This window comes from Odocoileus virginianus, chromosome 3, assembly GCF_023699985.2.
Source record: "Odocoileus virginianus isolate 20LAN1187 ecotype Illinois chromosome 3, Ovbor_1.2, whole genome shotgun sequence".
Taxonomy (NCBI): domain Eukaryota; kingdom Metazoa; phylum Chordata; class Mammalia; order Artiodactyla; family Cervidae; genus Odocoileus; species Odocoileus virginianus.
Genome location: NC_069676.1, coordinates 40,514,721 through 40,534,749, shown reverse-complemented (window position 1 = coordinate 40,534,749; position 20,029 = coordinate 40,514,721). Strand labels below are relative to the sequence as shown.

Genomic DNA, 20,029 nt, shown 5'->3' with positions numbered 1-20,029 from the left:
CTGGTCCCCGCCTGGCTTGGAATTTCCCCATGGGTCCGGGCAGATCCAAGGTGAAGGTTCAGGAAGTCCCAGCACAGGTGACATCAGTACCCAGAGCTGACTGTGGTTTACAGCGGGGAGGTCAGGCCAGGGCAAGGCAGGGCCTGGTCCACCTGCCTGGATCTTCCTCTGGCACTTGTGTTGCAGGGACCTGTCCTGTGCCACAGGGGCAGTGGGTTCATCTCCTTGTGACCCAGGAGCATAACGCATGTGTCGGGTGCTCTGCTCCATCCCTCATGCCTGGCCCGGGATGATAAACATTTAGTGGATGAACGCGTGGTATGTCACCAAAGCTGAGGTCCACCTCCTACCCCCACCACAGCCCTCCTACCCTCCTCTGGGTAACCCCCCACCAACCCCCAGCCTACACCTACCCCTGCTCCCCTCACCAACCGCCCCCTGCCTTGGCTGGATCACTACTGGCGCTGGATAGAAAGAAATTCAGAGGGACTTCCCTGGGGTTCCAGCAGTTAAGAATCCACCTTCCAATGGAGGGGAAGCGGGTTAGATCCCTGGTTGGGGAACTAGGATTCCACATGTCTCAGTTAAGCCTATGCACTGCAAATAAGACTTGATGCAGCCAAAAAGAAATAAATAAGGAAGAAATACAAACTTTGGCTCTTTGGCTTTGGGGCAACAGCTCCACTTCCTCCAGCCTCTGTCTTTCCACCAGATGAGATTTGCAGATGTGGCCCCCTGTCCAGCATATGTGGCAGATCAGGTGACCTCCAGCCCCACCCTGACCATACCACACCATTGCTTCAGAACCTTCAGTGGCTCCCTAGTGCTCCAGGATAAAAGCCTCGCCCTAGCTTTATGTTGGTTGGGGGCCGGGGGAGGGTAACAATTCCTCCGCCCTCTTCCCAGCCTCACTGCCTGAGCCCCCCATAGGTGTTCCTCGGGGCCTTGGCACATGCCAGCCCCCCCCTACACTTCTTCCCCTGTGGGCTTGGTGGGTGAATTGCTGATCTTTCTTCCCCTCCCACCTGCTCCCCAACCTCAGGGCCCAGCCAGGACCCAGCCTGGGGTTGGGGGGTACTAGTCAGGTGTCACATTTAACCCCTGCAGCCCTGGTGTCCCCGGCCCAGCGGAGAGGCGGGAAGCCCTGTCTGGGGCGGATCTCAAACCTGTTGGACAGGTTTGCTGTTCCCAGAAGTGGCCCCGGCTCAGAGGCAGCCTAGCCGAGCCTGGCAGGATCCAGCTCCGGGTCAGACACGGCGGGAGGGAGCTGTAAGGCCCTGGAAACCGCCAGCCAGTGCCAGCGCCTGAGGACGCCTCGGGGCAAGTGTCAGGTGGGCACAGAGGGGGCGTGGTGGCTGGACAGGGCGGAGTCGGCTCCGTGTGTGCGGGAGGACTGGTGGAGCCGGGGACAGAGGTTGGGACGAAGTGAGGGACAAGGGGACGGCGATCGAGAGAGAGACACTGTGGTGGGGGGGCGGGGGGAGGAAAGACGGAAAGTGACCGGAGGCCGGGGGACACAGACTTGGCTCGTGGGACCTTGCTGCCTCGGTTTTCTGTTCTTCACCCTGGAGGCGCCGATTGGGGCTCCAGGAGGACAGAAAAGAGGAGAGCCGGAGAAGAGATGGGAAAAGGAGGGGAGGCGGGGAGAGAAGGGGAGAGAGAGCCGGGAACCGACCACTGGGCTGGGGGGAAGCGGGTGCGGAAAGGAGAAGTGGTGAGGGACCCGGGCCCGGAGGCGCGGGGAGGGAGGAGGCGCTGCGCGGTCCGGGAACGCCGGGGCTTTCCAGAATGTGGAGAAACAGGAAGTGGCGAGTCCCTGCCCCTGCCCCCGGGCCGGGTCCACCTGCCCCGCCTTACCTGCCCATCACCCGGCTCCTCCTCCCTGGGCGGGCCTAGCCCTGGGGTCCTACCCCCGGGGGAAACCGAGGCTGGTCGGGGACTCCTGACTTAGGCCGAGAATCACCTGGCTCAAAGGGAAGCCCCCAGGGATCTGACCTCCATCCGTGTGAAGTTTTCTGCTCTTTTGAAATAATGATCCACATGGGGAACTCGCCTCTGTTTCGTGCTAACAGCTCGCCCATTTAGCAGGCGGGAACGCCGAGGCTCCGCGAGAGGGAGCCGCTCACCAGGGCTTCTCCTTGGGTCCCATTTCTGTCCGTGGCACTTCCCACATAGAGTGCTTGAATTTCACCAATAAAAACACAGGACTTCCATCCCAGTTAGATGTGAATTCCAGATACACCGAGGCTAGTTCTTTGGTATAAATATAGCCCAAACGTTGCCTGGGCTATACTGGCACGAAAAATTATTCTTCCTGTACCTGAAATTCACACTTAACTTTGTGTGCTGCATTTTAGATGGCGACCCTACTTCCTTGAGCCTGGTCAAAGTGTCTGGGGGACAGTCAGGTGCCCCTCCATGGGGCAGGGGCAGAGGGAGGGGTTGAAGAGGAGGTTCTTTGACCTTAAACAGAACTCCACCAGCAGACCTGGGGTCTTCTGTGAGCCTGTCCCCACCAGATGAAAAGCCTTGATCACTTCTGACAATTGAATGGAGTCACTTAGGTGACCCCATGATCCAGATGTTCACCTGGAAACATTCATAACGTCTTAATGCTAGGCACTGTTCATTTAGCTATCTGAAAAAATAATAGCCACTATTATCTGTGGGAAATGGAGGCACAGAGACGTTAAGTCACTTTCTGGGGGTCACACAGCACCTTGGGCCAGGTTCTGAGCTCCAGAGTAGCATCCATTCTGGTCTCCCAAGCTGCCTCTCGTGATTCCCTGGAAATCCCCAAATCTGACTAATTCCCTAGACATCCCCAGACTTGGCAGTTTCCTCCATGCTGAGATGGCTGGACCCACCCCGGCCTGGGCAAACTGCCCCCATTTCAGGCAGAATTACCCGTAGAGATCTCGTGCTTTTCTGAGGTGGACGATCGAGATCGAGATCGAGTCCACGCCTCCCAGCGGCTCCCTCTGTGACCTGAGCCATCTGTGGAACAGTTCTGCGCCTCAGTTTCCCCACCGGCAAAAAGCAGGTACTATCAGTCAGACCCCAGAGGGCTGCAGTGGGGGCAGGGCCAGCTTCATGGGTGTGTAACTTAGGACTTCGCTGTGAGCTTGGGGGGCTGTGCTCAGTTTAACGGTCCCGTCTTGAAGTTCTTGCTATTTTTTGAACAAGGGGCCCTGCGTTTTCACATGTCACTGGGCCCTGCAAATTGTTTGATGGTCCTGTGTGAGCAGAAACTGAAACATGCCACCAGATGCTCCGCGAATCAATTTATTCACCCTTTTGAAGCTTAAGTCTGTTGCTCAATTGGATTTCTTCTCATTAGCTATAAAGAATAGTTCCAGGGTCATGGTTACAACTCAATTGCCAAAAATAACGCATGCCAAAGTGGAGCTCCATCTGGATATTACTTCTCTCTGGGTCCCAGTTTCCCCATCTGCTCTCTTGTGCCTGTGGGTTTGGGTACAGGAGGTCCTGAATTTTTAGGGCAAACAGATTTTTTTTTCTTTTTTTGGCCACACCCCATGGCATGTGGGATCTTAGTTTCCCAACCAGAGATTGAACCCACGCCCCCTCCAGTGGATGCAAGGAATCTTAACCACTGGACTGCCAGGGATGTCCCAAGGGAAACAGATTTTTTAAACATACTCATCTTCCTTACCAGATCTGGCCTTTGAACAGCTTTTAATTTGCTCTTTCTAAGTTTATCTGTCTGGCAAACTCCTACTTGAACTTCAAAGCCCCAGCCTCAACACCCTCTCAACACCGCCCTCCATGATGCCCTAGGCAGAGACTTTGTTCCTCACTGAGCCCTATGCCTGATTTTGCAGATGGGAGTGTCTGGTCCCAGCTCTGTTTCCCCTAGACTGGGGGCTTCCTGAGGGCAAGGATGAGAACTGAGTCCTCTCTGGGGGCCCCAGACTTGTCCAGCTCAAGGCCAGGCACATAGCAGCATCCATAACACTTCACTGAATAGACAAGCAAGTGAAGAGGTGGCCTCTAAATTCAAGGGGTTGAACCAGGTACAGGAGGCCTCTGGCTGGTTGGTGAGGTGGGTCCAGGAAAAGGTGGCAGCGTCTTCATTCCCTGATGGGGAGGGGGTGGTGCCTCCTGCACTGGCTCTGTCTGACTTGCCAGGCCCAGCCCCTGGTGGGTCCAGTAGGCCCTAGTCACAGGAACACAGCAGGCCTGTGCCGCAGCTGAGTCCCATCCTGTGCTTGACAATGAGGCAGATCCCAGCGCTGTTTGCATGAGGCCCCTGTAAGCCCTGATGGGGAAGGAGACAGCAGGGGAGCCACTCAGGTCTCAAGGCCCCTGCCTGAAAGGATCCTGCTTTTCTCAGGATGGCCTCTGGGGCTTATCAGACCCCGTGTGCCTGGCTCCCTGTCCGGGGGCAGGTGGCCCCAGGACTCCTATTGTAGAGTGGAGATAGGTTAATGAGCAGACTACTATTAGTAGGGAGCAACCAAGAGAGGGAGCATGATAGGAGGACCCAGGGCCCTTTCAGATGGTTGCGAGGCCAAGGTCTGGGGTGTCCGAGAACCCCAGTGGCTGAAAGGTCAGGGTCAGAGTGCACCAGGGGAGGGCAGAGTCATGCAAAGATCTGCAGGTAGGCATGGTTCCACAAGCTGCAGAGGAGGAAACGGAGGCTCACTCGAGAATTCGAGCCCCTTCCAAAGGCAGAAGGGCCTCAAGGGGCTGGGAGAGGGGGGTCACACCGAGAGAAGGCCCCGCGCCCAAACCCCGCCCACCAGAGGTCCCGCCCCCACGGCATGACCGGAAGTGCGCGAGCCCCCCCAAGATGGCGCCCGAAACCCGGAAGTAAGCGCGGCCGCGGGGAAGCTCAGAGAAACGGAGGCGCCGTGGGCTCCGCGCCCGGCCGGACCCGGGTCCGAGGTGAGGCTCGCCCGGTCCTACCCCGGCCCGCTCCCGCCACCCCTGCCCGGCCAAGCCGCTCTACCCGGCCCGCGCAGGCCATGGCACCCCGCGGCCGCCCGCGCCCCGAGCTAGGGGTTACGGAATTCTGGGGTTCCGGGGCCGCGGGCGGGGGGAGCACGGCGGCGTGTCCCCGCCCTCATGGGCGACCCCCTGATCCCGCCCTCCACCGCGACCCTCCCGATCCCGTCCTTCGCCGTCAACTATAACTCGGTCCTCCTTGGCGACCCCAGACCTTGCGCCGCTCCGTCACCCCCGCCTGACACCCGCCTTGGCATGAACCCTGAAACAGGGCGACTCCCAACCCTTTCCTCTCTCTTTCCTCGCTGATTCCCTGATCCCCCGCTATCTGGCGCTCCCTGGTGATACCCGGACTTTACTTTGGTGACCCTTGACCCCGTGCTTCTCTGTGGCTCTCCTGCACTTGGTGACCTCCTTCTGGCTTCTCCCCGGTCATTCCTTGACTCCTCTCTTCTTGTGACTCTCCAGCTCCGTGACTATAGCCCTCACTCTCTGGGTGACCCCTGACCTCAGGCTCCTCGCAGATTCCCACCCTTTCTCCGCAGTGACCCTTCTCCCCGGATTCCTGCTGTCCTGGCTTCTCCGCCCTGCGTTTTTATGGGTGCGATCCCATGGCCTTGGGATGGGACCCTTGCTGGTATTAACTGAGCAGGGAGAGCATGTTGGGTTAGAGTGTCTCCTGGAGCTGGGCACGGAGCGCTGGTGGGCAGAGGTGGCCCACCACCTCAGCACCCCAGGGCTGCTGAGACCTGGAGCCTGTGGAGCAGTAGCTTGTGTGGATTGATGGGAAAGGTGAGGTGTCCTCCCAGCACCAGAGCACTGGTGGGGAGAGGCTGGTGTCTGGGAGCAGAGGCGTGAATAGCCAGGCAGGAGTGTCTAGCATCATGTTATTACATTCCGGAAAGGGAGAGACAGCTGAGTGTGGGAAGTGTGTCGGTCCTGCCTGCCCTGGGCCTCCTTTCTGCCTGTCCACTGCCTGACTGGGCAGGTGTGATCCCCTCTGTTTGCACATGGCCTGGAAGCCGTCTGGGAGGAAGCCTACTGGCAGTTGGAGGGGTGGTGAATGTTGCACCCGTGTTGACGGGGGCTGGTGTTGGACAGACTTCAGATAGGAACCTGCCTACCTTCTGCCAGGCCAGGTGACCCAACCCGGAGGCCAGTGTGGTGGGTCTGTCCTTGTAGGAAAGATTCCAGGCAAGTGGGCCTGGGCCCCCAGAGTCCAGAGGGAAGAAGGGCCACCTGTCAGAGGCTGAGGTTCCAGGGAAATCTGTAGAGGTCAGGCCCACCCTTTCTCCAGGTTAGACAGCCTGAGCTGGATCTGACCCTGATTTTGTGTCCCCTCTTGGGGCTCTGTGTGCCTGGCTGTGGGGGGAGTTCGACAGTTACAGACGCTGCAAGCAGAGGAGTGGCTGTGTACCCCATCCTTGGGCTGAGACTTGGGCCTGCTGGGCGGCCTGGGGAGGCCACTCCCTGCCCATTTGCACCTTTTCTTCTAAAGGCCCTGTATTTTCCTAGGGGAGTCCCCAGAGGTGGATGATGGCTGCTCAGGGCTGTCTGCTTGGGCCCTGGGTGAGTGGGCCGGAGATGGGTGATCCCTGGGCACCCCTGGGCCGGGGAGACCCAGGTGGGCATCAAACAGACCCTGGGGAGTCTGACGAGTGAGACGCTATCCCTAGGGACAGCCAATGTGAGGACCTAGGGGAAGGCATTTGGGGATTTCAGAGGGCGGGAGGGCCCTTTGTTTAACTCTTTGCCTCTGAGCAGACGTCTGCTCACACCTGTCTGGAGCTGGACCTGCCGTGTGTGTGTGTGTGTGTGTGTGTGTGTGTGTGTGTGTGTGCGCTTGCACGTGTGCACACATTTGGGGGAGATGTCTATGCTTTGATAAGGGGGTGAGGGGCCTTGTTTCCAGGGGAGCCCGTGTGGCAGAGCGCAGAGGAGGCAGTTGGCTTTGAAGTTGGGGTGGGACAGCATTGGCCTCAGATGTGCAGCCCAGGGCCGGGTCTCTCCAGCTACCTGGTCACACCGACCCTTGGTGGGGTGGGGAATGGAGGCTGGACCGCCACTGGGGACATGACCAGCCGGCTGGCCTAGCTCGGTTCTAGTAAAGTCTCAGAGCACCACCCCCCCCACCCCGCCAACCAACAGGGGCTGGGCCGGAAACGCTGACCCAGCAGAGGGCTCTGGCCTCATGAGCAAGCCGGCTGGGAATAAAGAGGCGACTGTGTCCAGTCTCCAGAGGCTGCCTCCCTCCTTACAGGGCCTCCGCCCCATGAAGCTTTCACAGCCGCTGGTGGGGGCGGGGTCTGCCTGTTCCTCATGTGGGGTCAGGTCATGGAGAAGTGGGGGCACCTAGAGTCTGACACGAAGAGTGGGAACACAAGCCTCTTGGGCAGCCACACAGGTCCAGGGGGTGTGTGTGCATCTGCCCACATATGTGCCAGTGTGTGTCTGTGACACACACATGTGTGGCAGTGCACGTACGTGCTGGAGTATGCATGTGTCACGTGTGAGTGCTGCATGCACACGTGTGCGTGGTGTTGCCTGTGTGCATACATGTGAGAGTGCATGCATGTGTGCCTTGCGTACGTGCAGTCCGTCAGTGGGCCAGCTTGGAGCATCTCCAGCCGCTTTTCTGCAGCCAAGGGCCGCGTGGTCAGGCACGGGGAGGGCCGGCTGCAGCCAGCCGCCTGGGGTGGCCAGGAGCGAGGTCACTCAGGCCTAAGCCTGGCCAGCCCTGCTCACCCACCATCTCCCCATCTGCCCAGCCCAGATACGGCCTGGTGTCCGTGGGCCCCTAGTCCCCCTGGAACTGCCCTGTCCCCTGCTGCTGGTAGGTCAGTCCCCCATGGGCCAGCTGAGCGGGGCTGGGACAGAGCCAACTTTCTGCATCTTCCTGCCATGGTGACAGCTGCCATCCTCCCTTGCTGGGGGGTGTGGCTGCCCTGTCCTCAAGTGGATGACTCAGGTGAGGGCGATTTCTGATGCTCTGGGCTAGCCCGGGTATCCACTGCTAAAACCTGTCATTTATTTATGGTGATGTGGACCCTGAGAACTCCATGCTCAGTGAGGGAAGCAGACACAGAAGGACACACAGGGTGCGATTCCACTGGTGGGAAATGTGCAGAATAGGCAGATCCACAGACACAGAGAGTGGTTCCTGTTTGTCAGGGGCTGGGGAGGGCATGGGGGAGACTACTGATGGGAGTGAGCTTTCCTTTTGGGGGTGATGGAATGTTCTGGAATTAGATGGAGGTGGTGGTTGCACAAGTCTGTGGATGTATTGAAGGCCACTGTGCTGTTCACTTTAGATGGATGAAGTGCATGGCATGTGAATTGTGTCTCCATAAAACAGAAAAGTGGTTAAAAAAAGAGACAAAAAAAGAGAGACAGCAGGGCCTAGCCTGGGGTGAGGGGGTGTTGGCCCATGAAGACGGCAGAGGAGGTGCTGTCTCCCTGTTTTATGGAGGGTGAACAAGACTCCCCTGGGAGCTCCCCAAGCCCCAGCTCTGCGCTGACAACTGCTGACAGGAAGTGGGCTTGCGGGGAGGCAGGCTCCTGGTGCAAGGGTGCCTGGGCCGGGTGTGGGCAGTAGGAGGCCCAGGAACCCCTCCCTGAAGCCTGGCCCTGTGGGAGGAGGCACCCTGGTAGCTGTAGCTGGTAGTGCCCTGACCCTCCTGTAGGCTCCCTGTTGGCTGAGATGCCCAGCACGTTTCCGCCTCCCTCCCTCCCCCATTACAGTGACTCCTCTCCCGTCAGTCCTACACTCCCCCTGTGCTGCCCATGGGGCAGAAAGCGAATCCATGGCCAGCTATGCTGGGACACTTCCGGGAAGGCGTTGAACTTGGCCCCTGCAGGGGGTGGGGTGGGGGGAGCAGTGGTCACCCAGCACCTCCCTGGGTCCTCAGGCACCCCTTCTGTGCCAGGTGCTGCCCAGCCTCCCCTGGGCCCCAGAGGGGCAGGTGCCTCCAGCCTGGCCTCCGTCCCCAAGTGAAACCGAAAGTGGCCTCTCTGGCCTTCCTGCCAGGCCACATCCCGGAAGGCTGGCGCCTGGCATTTCCCGGGAGTCCGGGTGGGTGGGAGTCACAGCAGCCTGGGGTCAGAGGCTGACCCAGGAAGTGGGGATGAAGTGGGGAGGAGTAGTATTGCGGGGCAGGGAGCCTTTGTGGCTCTGAGTCAGACTGGGATGGGGTGAGAGTCCCGCTCAGAGATGCCCAGAGCCACCAGGAGCCAGGGCCCCCTTGGAGGTGAGGTGCAGTGAGGGAAGACTGATCCAGGAGCTGTGACAGTGGGGGCGGGGGTGGGTAGACAAGCCTGAGCACTCCGCCCCTGAGCCCTCTCCTATTCTGAACATTCAGGTGTGTCCTCAAAGATCAGTGCCACCAGGGCCACTCTTCCCCAGCTTGGGGGTGTGGCTCCAGCCTGGAAGCTGCAAAGAGGGCAAGAGACCCCTCCCTACCACCCACCCATAGCCCTGTGGGGGCCCTTCTGCTGTCGCTCAGGGTATGTCAGCTGACCAGGGATTTGAGGGGGGGTTTCATCAGATTTGGGAGCTCAGCCTGTTGTCTGGGGGGCAGGACTCAGAGTGAGCCCCCAGGTGGGCGTCAGGGGCTATCCAGGACACCCTTAGGGGTGGGTGATCTTCACCATGAGAACCTGGAGGAAGGTGCCCCATGCTGGGACAGAATTGGAGTGCTGCTGCCCCCACCAGATCCAGACCTGCCACTCGACTTGCAGAACCTGCCCATCTAGACGCCCCAGCACATTCCTGCACTTGGGGTGGGGGGAAAGCCCCGCCAGCCTGCAGCTCCTCTGTGGCCCTGAAGAGGCTGCCCCATGAGGGGCCACTGGGGGCTTCACCACCTCCAGGCACCTCTGGGGTGTTACCGTGCCTAGCCCTACCGCCCACCTGTCCTCTCATGGGGTGTGTCCTAGCTGTGTTCTGGGGTCAGCTCAGTAAGGGCCCCAGAGATACCCCTGTCCTGATCCTGGGACCTGCAGATGTGTCCCTTCACATACAAAGGGATTTTGCAGGTGGGATTAAACTAGAGACCCTGAAATGGGGTGACCCTGGGTCCCCAGGGCCCCAGCATCATCACGGGGTCCTCATGAGCCGAGGACTCTCTCCAATGAAGCCAGAAGGGATGGAGGGTCAGAGCCCAGGGGCGTCCGTGCGCTGCGACTGTGGCTGCTCTAACCACAGTGCAGCCCCGCGGAGAGCTCTGCCCTGCTGGCGGTGTCAGCGCTGCGCCAACCCTGGGAGACCCAGAGCCAAGGGCTGGCGAGCTTGCTTGGACATCTGACCTGCAGGCCTGGGGGAGGGTTTGAGTTTGTGGATGCTCATCTGCACCTGAAAAGCAGACACAGGCCTGTCGGTGGGTCTTGGGGCCCCTGCTGCTGCGACTTAGGAGTGTCTGCCCTCTTCCCAGCACAGGCCCTTCCTTCTGTGGCACAGGGGTGCCCTTTGGCTTGGGCAAAGGTCTCTTGTGATGTTCTTGGCACCAGGCTGGACCATAGGAGCCCAAGGAGGTCACTGGCCAGTCTGATCACTCGCCCAGGCCTGGTGTGATCTAGCCATAGGGGGCACCCTCCACTGTCCGCCTCTGGGCTTTCCAAGGAGCTGGGCAGAGGGACCTGGTGTGCCAGCTGGCTTGAGACTCTTGTCATCAAGCAGCAAGCGTCAGGAGGAACAGACGCTTCTCCCTGCCAACCCTGGACATCAATGTCCAAAGACTGGGATGTCAGGCCTGCAGGATTCAGCTTAATGTCCACTCAGGGGAGGAAGGTCTGGGGGTCAGAGGAGACCACAAGCTCAGTGTATCTGAAGCCTTTTCAAGACCACGAATAAACACGAGCCCTGAGCAGGCACTTCCCAGAAGAGGAACCCTGCATGCATGTGCCCTGTCATCATGGGCACCACTCCATACCTGTCCACATGGATGCAGGTTGGAAGGTCCATCAGCTGCAAGGGGAGGCCAGCTGAAGTGCCATCCTTCGGGGTCTCTCCTGATAAGGCTGGACTGCACCTGAGAGGGGGGACCAGGGATCAGGGCCCCGAGACCTAGGCTCAGCGTTTCCAGCTGTGACTAAAGAAGTTCCTTGTCCTCATTTCCCTTCCCTTCTGGGCCATTGACTGGGTATGAAGGGCTCCATGCCCCTAAGCTGTGTCCTTGGAGCTGGCGGGGGTGCTGACTGGCCTCCCAAGGGCTGTGAGACTCTGGCAGGTCCTTACAGATTCAAGGTGGCCCTCTAGGTGTGGGAGCTGCTTTGAGAAGCACCTGGCCCGCAGTCGGCCCTCAGAGTACCCTGGGCCAGTGGTTCTGTGCCCGCTAGCGGACAGGTTTGCAGGCGCAGACACAGCTAGTGCAGGTTACCCTGAATTGGTGCCCACAGGACTCAGCCTTGGGGTCTCCTCTTCTGCATAAACATTCATCTCCGCAAACATCACTCCGTCACCTGGGTCTGGGGTTAGTTCTCCTCCAGCTAGGGTTTGTTTTTGCCTTCTATCTGAACGTCCCTGGGCGGCTGTAACAGCTGACCACAGGCTCAGCTTAAACCACAGGGATTTACTCTCCCTGTTCTGGAGACTAGCTGTCTGAGATCCAGGTGCAGCGGGGTGGTGCTTCCTCCACCCACTCCAGGAGAGGGTCCTTCTTTCCTCTCCCAGTTCCTGGTGTGGCCCACCGTCCTTGGTGTCCTGGCCTTGTGGGCACAGCACCCCTGTCTCTGCCTCCATTGCCACACGGCCACTCCCAGGGTCTCTGTTTCCAGATTTCCCTCTTGTAAGGACACAGGCCCCACCACCCCATCTTAACTCCTTTTGCCTGTGAAGAGCCTGCTTCTAAGTGAGGGCCTGTTCCTGGTGGACCTGAGCTTGGGGGTCACCCCTCTCTCCAGCATGCCTCACCTGTTCCATCACTTCCGTCCACACACACCCTGGGCCCTCCTCCATAGCCCTGGACCCCCGTCGCTCACCAGCTGGCCCTGTGTCCCCATGTGTCCCACCTGAGTACATGGCCTGGTCAGTCAGTGAGGAGGGGGCCCTGAGGCTTCCCTTGGGACCCACCCCCTCCCTTTTTGGCCCACCCATGGAGGTGGCTGTGCCCTTCTGGGAGTCCTGACAGAGTAAGCTGTGCCAGCCAGCCCAGATGGGACCTCAAGGCCTGGTCAGTGCCCCCAGGACAGAGCTCCTTCCCCTTGCCTGACCTTCCCTGCCCCTCTGCCCCTTTGACTGCAGCACATCCTGACCCGGCTGGACCCCTCTATCAGGAGTAGAGGAGATTCTCCGGGTACCCCTGCTGAGGACAGACCTAGGCTATCTCTGACCAGTAGGGCAAGAAGGGGCCTCCCCACCCCAGCCCTCCCCCAGACATCCCAGACCTGGCCCCCTGATCCCACCTAGGCCACTGCCCCCACCAGCCCCCTACTCATTCCCCCATCCCAGATCCCAGGGCCAATGCTCAGAGTCTAGCCAAGGGGTGGCCAGAGGGACTGCTGGCCTACGGCCTGGGGGAGACTGGCAGGTCACTGATGCCTGGAGAGGGGGTTCCTGGGGGACCTGGTGACATGTGACCACTAGAGCCCAGGCACCACCAGGCAGGGATCCAGGTGGCTGGTTCCAAGGATGCCTGGGGGGCTGAGCCCTTAGTGTGCATCAAATGGCCCACTCTGGGGGCACTGGCCCTGCACTGAGGTCTGGCCAGGGCACTGAGGTGTAGTGGGCTCAGCCGAGAAGCAGGGGTGGCCATGGTCACCCACCAGCTGGGTGCATCCCAGGGATCAGGCTGCCCCAGATCTGCCCTCTTCCTACATTCCTCCTCCTGCCCCACCATCATCCTGTCCAGGCCACCAATTCCTTGATCTTTCTGTTATACAATGACTCATTTGAAATGTGATCTCAAAAGGAAATCCTGCAGCTCAAAGCTGGGTGAAGTGCGGGCCCCTCCCCAAGTGCACCTTGCGAGCACCCCTGCCGCACGTGCCATGGGGCTCATGTCTCAACAAACATGCTGTGGCCTGGCTTCCTTCATACCCGGGGAGTGCAGCCTCTGAAGCTTGGGAGCTGGTGACGCTGTCCTGACCCCAGGGGGGTGGGCAGATTGGGGTTGCTCAGCAGAGGTCAGAAAGTGAGGGGATAGGAGGACTGTGTTTGAGGGTGCAACGAGGTGAAGTGGGCTGAAGTTGGTGGTGGGGCCTGGAGATGACCTTGGGTCTGGGCATCCAAGGATGGCGACGTTGTAGGGGTGGCCTCTGGGAGTGTGGGGATGGTGGTGGGCACAGTGTCAGCCCCACCCCAGCCTCTGACAACCAGGAACCCACTCCCTGTGTCTGTGGATCATCCTGTTCTGGATGTTTCTCGTTAGTAAAATCACACCCTTTGTGTCCTTCTGTGTCCGCTCCTCTCACTGAGCATCGTGTTCTCAGGGTCCATCCGCGTGGTAGTGAATGTCAGGGCTTCACTCTTTTTTGTGGTTGAGGGATGCTCCCAGGTGTGGAGGGACACGTATGTTGATCCATCATCCACTTGGGGACACTCGGGCTGTTTGCACCCTTTGGGTGTTGTGGATGTGAGTGTTCAGGTTGCTGTGTGGGCGTGTCTCCATTCTCCTGGGTGGACACGTGGGAGCAGGACTGCTGGCTCCAAGGTTACTGTGTAGCCGGGTGAGGTTCTGCCAGCCCCCAGGTGGCACCATGTCCCCTCCCCCCATTTGGGTTCACGATCCCCAGTGGCCCTGTTGACTCGTAGCCCCGTTGCTCCCCTCCCCACAACCCCCCCAGGTCTAAGTCTGAATGCTCTGCTTGGTCAGAGAAGACTTCTGGGGTCCCCAGGGCATGCCCCCCTCATGTCTTGGTAGGACAGGACAGACAGGTCCCGTCACAGGAACCCCCCCCTCCAGTCATGACTCCCCCATGGAGCATAGAGAGCCTTCCCCACGGGGACAGCTTCTTCCTCTGGAAGGATGTGATACCCTGGGTTGCGGTGTGGGGCCTGAGCCTGCGGGGCCAGACACTCAGAACGGGTGCTATACAGGCCTGGCCTGCTGCCAGTGGGGGTCCCTGGGGCTCCATGCACCCCAAGGACAGCCCAGGGGTCCCCCTCCTGTGCCGTTTGGCAATGGTCTCTGGATGGTGCTTCCCAAGGGAGCAGCCCCAGCCTCTGTAGGTGTGGAGCTGAGAAGAGCCTGGGAGTGAGTATAGGATCAGCCCCACATAGACCTGTTGAGGAGTCTCTTGAATCAAGGAGCTTGAATTGACGGTTTCTGTGATGGCTGCGGTCACTTGAGTGGCTTGGGGTCTTGGAGGCTCCAGGCTCTGTGGAGCTCCTGACGAGCCTTATGCCCAGACAGCCCATTCTCCTGATGATCAGACTGAGGCTTACAGAGCTCTGGGTCCCGAATCTTTGGAGATTATCCAACCCTTAGACATGGAGCTGGGTTTGACCATCCGCTTGACCAAGGCCACGGGTCCCAGAGCAGCCATGTGTTCCTCCTGGTGCCGCCAGGTCCTGCTGGGAGCCGGGGGACTGGCGTCCTGCCAGCCTCTCTAGCCGAAGCAGGGCGGCCCAGCCCCCACAGGCTTCCTGAAGAGCTGGACGCGACCCCTGTCCCTCTGGACCTCGGGTGAGGCACTCACGGGCAGCGAGTGGGTGCAGGCGGCTCTCCCCGCCCCCCGCGGGATTGCACAAGACTCTGTGTGGCAGAGATTACTGGAAGTCCTGAGGATTTCTTCACTCAGGGCTTGGCTGGGAGTGGCAGCTGCCTCCCCTTCCTGCCTCTCTGGGTGATTAACGTCCCGAGGCCTTGTCCTGAGGGGCGTTCAGTCAGCCTGGGGTCCCCACCCTCCATTGGTGATGTGGCCTGCAGTATGTTGGTCCTACCCAGGCCATGGGCGGGTGGGCATGGCGGGGTGGGGAGATCACTTGGGACTGGGTTGTCCCCTGTGCTTTCCCCAGCTGGGTGTCTGCCCCCCTTGTCAGTGGCACCCTATGCGATCCTACCTAGCCCCACCCAGGTCTGGGGGCTCCTCCCGGCTCAGCCCAGCTGCCCAGAGAGCCTCGGCACACTTGACCTGGCTGCAGTAGGATGGGGCTCCCATGGCCCTGCGGCCCCTCCAGCTCAGAGCTGCCAGTTGGCTAAACTTCTTCTCTTCCAGACGCTAGTCACAGATCTGGGGGTGTGTCCCTGTGGCTCACGCTAGGCTCCCAGGGCTCAAGGTTCCCTTTATGGGTGGCTGGAGTGGCTCTGGAGCCCACAGGATTCAGGGGCCTGAGAACAAGGGTGGGAGTGCAGCGGGACCCCCACCCCCAAGGGGCTGCCATCTTCCTGGAGGTCTCGGCCATTTGCCTAGGAGGGAGTGACGGGGCAGCTGATGGATCCCTCAGCACAGCCCCTGCATGGGTTGGGTAGTCAGGTGAGCTGGGGTCATCTGAAGGTTCCCCTAGGGATCCTGTCGCCCCCAGCCCACTGTCACCAGAGGCACCCTTCCCCACCCTTTGGGGTTGGAAGGCAACCTTGGGACGTGCCTGTCTTTCCCCAGGTCATGATGCCGCCACCGCGGAGCAAGAAGCCCAGATAGCTGCCCCTGCAGCCTGGCTCCTGGAGCCCCCTGATGCTGGCAGTGGGGCCCGCCATGGACGGGGAGCTCCCTTCGCACGAGCCCCCGCCAGCTGGCAGCGTCCTGTACAGTCCGCCGCCCCTGCAGACCCCGCTGTGTGGGCCCAGCGTCCAGGTGAGCCCCTGCCCCGGGTGTGTGGGGAAGACCCTTTGGGGGTCATGCGCCACCCCCGAGTCCCTTACACGTTTGCTGTAAGGTTTCTGACGCCAGGACCTCGGCTGGCCCTTGGGAACATTCGGCCTGGGTGACTGCCCCCACCCATGAGACGTCAATAGCTGGGACTGCTGGCCAGTCACACTCATCCACTCTGCTGCAGCACTTTTTTCTCCTTATTTTTCAAGACTTTATTTCTGAAGCATTTTTAGGTTTATGGGAAAACTGCACAGAAAGTTCCCGTACAACCCTCCCTGCTCCCCTCCGCTCCATTAGTGTCTCAGGATCCTCAGGGTGCTGAGCCCAGGAGCCGGTGCCCATCAGCATCACTATCTGAGGGCCGTAGTGACATTTGGTTCACTTTTATTGCTAGGTGTTCTGTGGGTTTTGACTGATGTCAGGTGACCCGTATCCACTGGTCAGCATTACAGAACAGTGTCACCATCCTAAACCCCCCTGCCCCCATCCATCCTTCTCTCTCCAGAGTCTCACCTTTTTTAGAATGTTCTAGGGTGGACATTAGGACACTGTGTATACTGTTCAGACCAGCATCTTCCCTTTAATGATGTGTGTGCAAGGCTCTTCTGAGTCTTTCCATGGCTTCACAGCCCATTTCTTTCCATCACCTGCATGTCCCACGGTTGGTTTATGCTTCCACCTGCCGAGAGACAGCTCACTCGCATCTGAGCTATGATGGCTGCAGTAAAGAACCGCAAGTGATGGGACGACTGCGGGTGTCGGGCCTCCTCATATCACAGAGGGTATGGAGGTCTTGTACTGAGAAGGGTCCAGCATACTCCAGCGAGTCAGGCCTGCCTGGAGCAGAACAGGGCTCCTTCCCTGAAGAAAAGAAAAGAACCTGAATGTCTTGGTGGGGAGACTTGAGCTGCTTGACAGGGGGAACAAGTGGGATGTGGGCTGCATGGGCGCAGCAGCAGCAGCAGGTACACTCGGGCATGTCCTCCCCCGATACCTGCTGGGATGGGAGGGAAAGGCTGGTGGGGGAAGAGAGCGAGGATCCAGCTTGGGGTTCAGAGAGGCCGGGCACTAGGCCTCTGGAGCAAGGCAGAGTTCCAGGTCAAGGGCCCAGAGCTGTGAGGAGGCACCCCAGACTTCCAAGTGTAGCATCAGACGGGGCTGTAGGTCGTGCACAAACCCAGGACCAACCCCTTGCCCGGCTGTGCCCATGAGGCACCCTGACACGGCAGAGCACAGCACCAGGTCACGTCGAGCAGACCTTGCTATTTGGTGGGGAGAGAGTGAAAGCAGATCCAGCTGAAGACCCCCCACAGCCTCAGGCTAGGCTTCCCCCCAGGCACACCTGTGCCCATCCAGCTATGCCCACAGGGGCTCTGCCCTCCTCGGCCCCGCCTCTCTCCAAGCCTCCTCCCAAGCCCTCTCTGATTTGTGGCATGAGGAGTGTTCCTTCCTCACATGCCATGTCTCTCCGTTTCATGGGCTTGGAGCCTGCGCCTGTCATTCTTAATAACCCTTCAGGATTCCTCCTCCTCAGCATCCCGTCATCTGCTTAATTATTTCCCCGTTGTTGGGCCTTTGGAGCGACTCTAGTTTTCTGCCACTATAAATAGTGCCACTGTGTTTTCCCCCTGCTCCTGGATGAGTCCCTAGGGGTGTGCTTCTGGAATAGAATTCCTGGGTCAGAGCGAGCCCCAGCTCAGGCAGGTTTGCAGATGATGGAGCTCTTCTGCAGGGAGTAGGCTCCTGCCATGTCCCGTGGTGGTGACCTAGGAAGCTGGCCATGGGCCAGGAGGTGAGCTCTGCAGGGACAGCACATGGGGACCGCAGGGGCTGAGATACTGGAATCTGGGGGAGGATGTTTGGGCCAAGATGGGGACCTGAGTACAGGGAGGTGCGGCATGGGGGCTGAGCTTCGCTCTGAGTGGTCAGAGCCCACAAAGCAGGCTCTTGGGCTGTGCACAGAACCTGTCCCTCTCGGGCCACTGAACATGGAGGTGGTCCCTCAGGCCACACTGGGACTGGCCCACAGTATTGACACTAAAAGCTATCTTTTCTTTATCTGAAATTCCAATTTCACTGGCCAGGTTTCACTGGCCATTCTGTATCTTATCTGGCAGTTCTCTGTTATCTGCTGCACGCCTGAGCAGGAGTGTCATCTCCTTCATCAGTTTACATGAGGCCTGGGAAGCTCCTGGCTAATCTCCCAGGACCTTCTCCTCCCCAGGGGAGGGCCAACCTCTTTGTCTTCAGGCAGGCTCTGATTGGCTAGCCTGCATAGGGACCCATCTTGGGACCAGTCAGGTCCCCCAGGGCCTGCCTTCTGAAGGTGGTGTCACTCCCACTCGCTACAGGTATAAAATCCCAGGGAAGGCTCTAACTGGTTGGTTGGGGTCATGTGCCCCTTCTCTGAGCCAGTCACATTCTATGGACCTTCCTGTTCACACTGGCTCTCTGGGGAAACGGAGGCACAGTGAACCTGCTGGGAGGCCTCTGGTGGGGGCGGGGCTCAGTGCCCTCTGGACCCTGCCCCAGGGCAGTGGAGGGGACCAGGGACCCTGCCCCACCACCCCCTGCCCTGATGCCCACTGCTTTGTCATAGGACACCATGCTGCACTACCCCTGGTGGAACAGCTTCTCGCCCACGACATACCCAGCCTTCTCCAGTGAAAGCCAGTAAGTGTCCAGCTCCCAGGGCTCTGCTGGGGGGCCCTCACCCACAGGGGCTTTACTTTGCCTCTCCATCCCACAGTTGGGGCTAAATGGAACCAGAGCTCTCAGTCGGGGAGTGGGGCTTCAGTGTCCAATCAGGAGAGTTGAGACCCAACCCTAAACTGACCTGCTGTGATCTGCCTTAACGAGAACCCTTCAGGGAGACAAGCAGTGGGACAAGGGGGCCAGGGAGGGCCCCACTGTGGGGACATCACGTGGGCAGTGAGAAACTGTGGGGCTGAAAGGAACCTGGAGGGCAACTTTGTGAAGGGCATTGGCAAGCTGGGATTTGAAGGATAAATAAGTTTGCTGGGTGGGGAGCAGGCCTGGAATCCGGCCAAGGAATGGCCCATGCAAAGGGCATTAAAAGAACATGCAGCCAGAGCCTCAAGGTTTTTCTGGGGTTCCATGTCTGGGGTTGTGGGCATGTGGGCCCTTCCTAAGCAGAATTTCTGAGGTGACAGAATTGTTCCTGCAGGCTGGTGACCCCCACCTCTGTCCTGCATGCGGGGTGGGTGGGCAGAGTCCCACCACACCTACCGGCTCAGCTTCCTTTTCCTCCTGCAGCCAGTTCATGAATTCCTCCTTCATCATGGGCCAGCCCTGCATGGACACCAGCTATGGCCCTGCGGCCACCGCCCCCAGCTTCCCACCAAAGAGCAGTGATTTTCCTCAGGTAGGAGACCTTGGCTGGGCTGCATGCCTCTTGGAGGTGTTAGTACCTGCGGACGGGGCTTATGTTGGGGGATAGCCGGTGTGACTTTTCATAGCAGGGGCGCTGGGTCAGAGGTCATGTCACTGAGGCTAGGGTCCCATCCACTGTCACTCCCACCTGCGTGTGGGTCACAGGCCACATCACAAGTGGTTTGCCCATACCTGAGCTTTCTCCATTCGGGCGCCTTCGTGGGTCCACAATCCCCATGCCTTGTCCAGGGGGTTCACAGGTGGTGCCACGCTTCCCTCCACTCAGCAGCCCTTGATCGAGAGTTGCAGAGAGGTCTGTGGGAAGAAGCCCAGTGCCATCCTGGAGGGGGCCTTAGTGCCAGGGTGACCCCCACCTGGGGGCAGGAAGTAGGGGCAACAGGGGCTTTGTGGTGCTGAGTCTCCCTTGGAAGTTTGGAATCCTCGGCCCCAAGAGCTTCCTGTGTCTGGGCAGACTCGGCACACTGTCTGGGGACCATCCAGTGGACCAGCTGGAGTGGGGGTGTCAGGTGCTTAGGTTTCCTTCCGTAAAGTGGGAGCTTGTGGGCCCCACTAGATGACAGACTGAGGAAGGCCACGACACACACAGGCCAGTGCAGGCCCACTGGACTCGCATGGACCCAGGCCAAGGCCCTTTTGATTGGTCTTCACCCACCGGAGGCAGCAGGACTGGCAAGAGAGCTAGACGGGGCAGTGGGGGTGTGTGCTGCGGTGACTGCATCCCCCCAAATCTGCATCCTCCTGGGACCTCAGGATGAGAACCTACTTGGCTGTCGGGACTTTGTGGGTCAATTAGTAAAGACAGAGCTGAGGTCATCCTGGTTAGAGTGGCCCTAACCTTTCCAGAAGTCCATGTGGAGACACAGTGTGAGGAGGCATGTGATGAGGGAGGCAAAAGCTG

The 20,029-nt window shown here is 59.5% G+C and overlaps 1 protein-coding gene across 4 annotated transcripts in view; it reads left to right on the top strand.

The window, feature by feature from the left end:
* Positions 1-2,962: 2,962 nt before the first annotated feature.
* SBNO2 (strawberry notch homolog 2) overlaps positions 2,963-20,029 on the top strand; it is a 40,531-nt gene continuing 23,464 nt past the window's right edge. For 3 of the 4 annotated variants that reach the window (XM_070465286.1, XM_070465284.1, XM_070465290.1), the window contains exons 1-4: positions 4,805-4,911; positions 15,508-15,699; positions 18,317-18,390; positions 18,994-19,102. In XM_070465286.1, the coding sequence (XP_070321387.1) occupies positions 15,580-15,699; positions 18,317-18,390; positions 18,994-19,102 (303 nt within the window). In that variant the 5' untranslated portion in view covers positions 4,805-4,911; positions 15,508-15,579. Of the gene's footprint in view, positions 3,044-4,804; positions 4,912-15,507; positions 15,700-18,316; positions 18,391-18,993; positions 19,103-20,029 lie in introns of those variants that run through there. The other variant, XM_070465285.1, reaches the window with a different exon arrangement.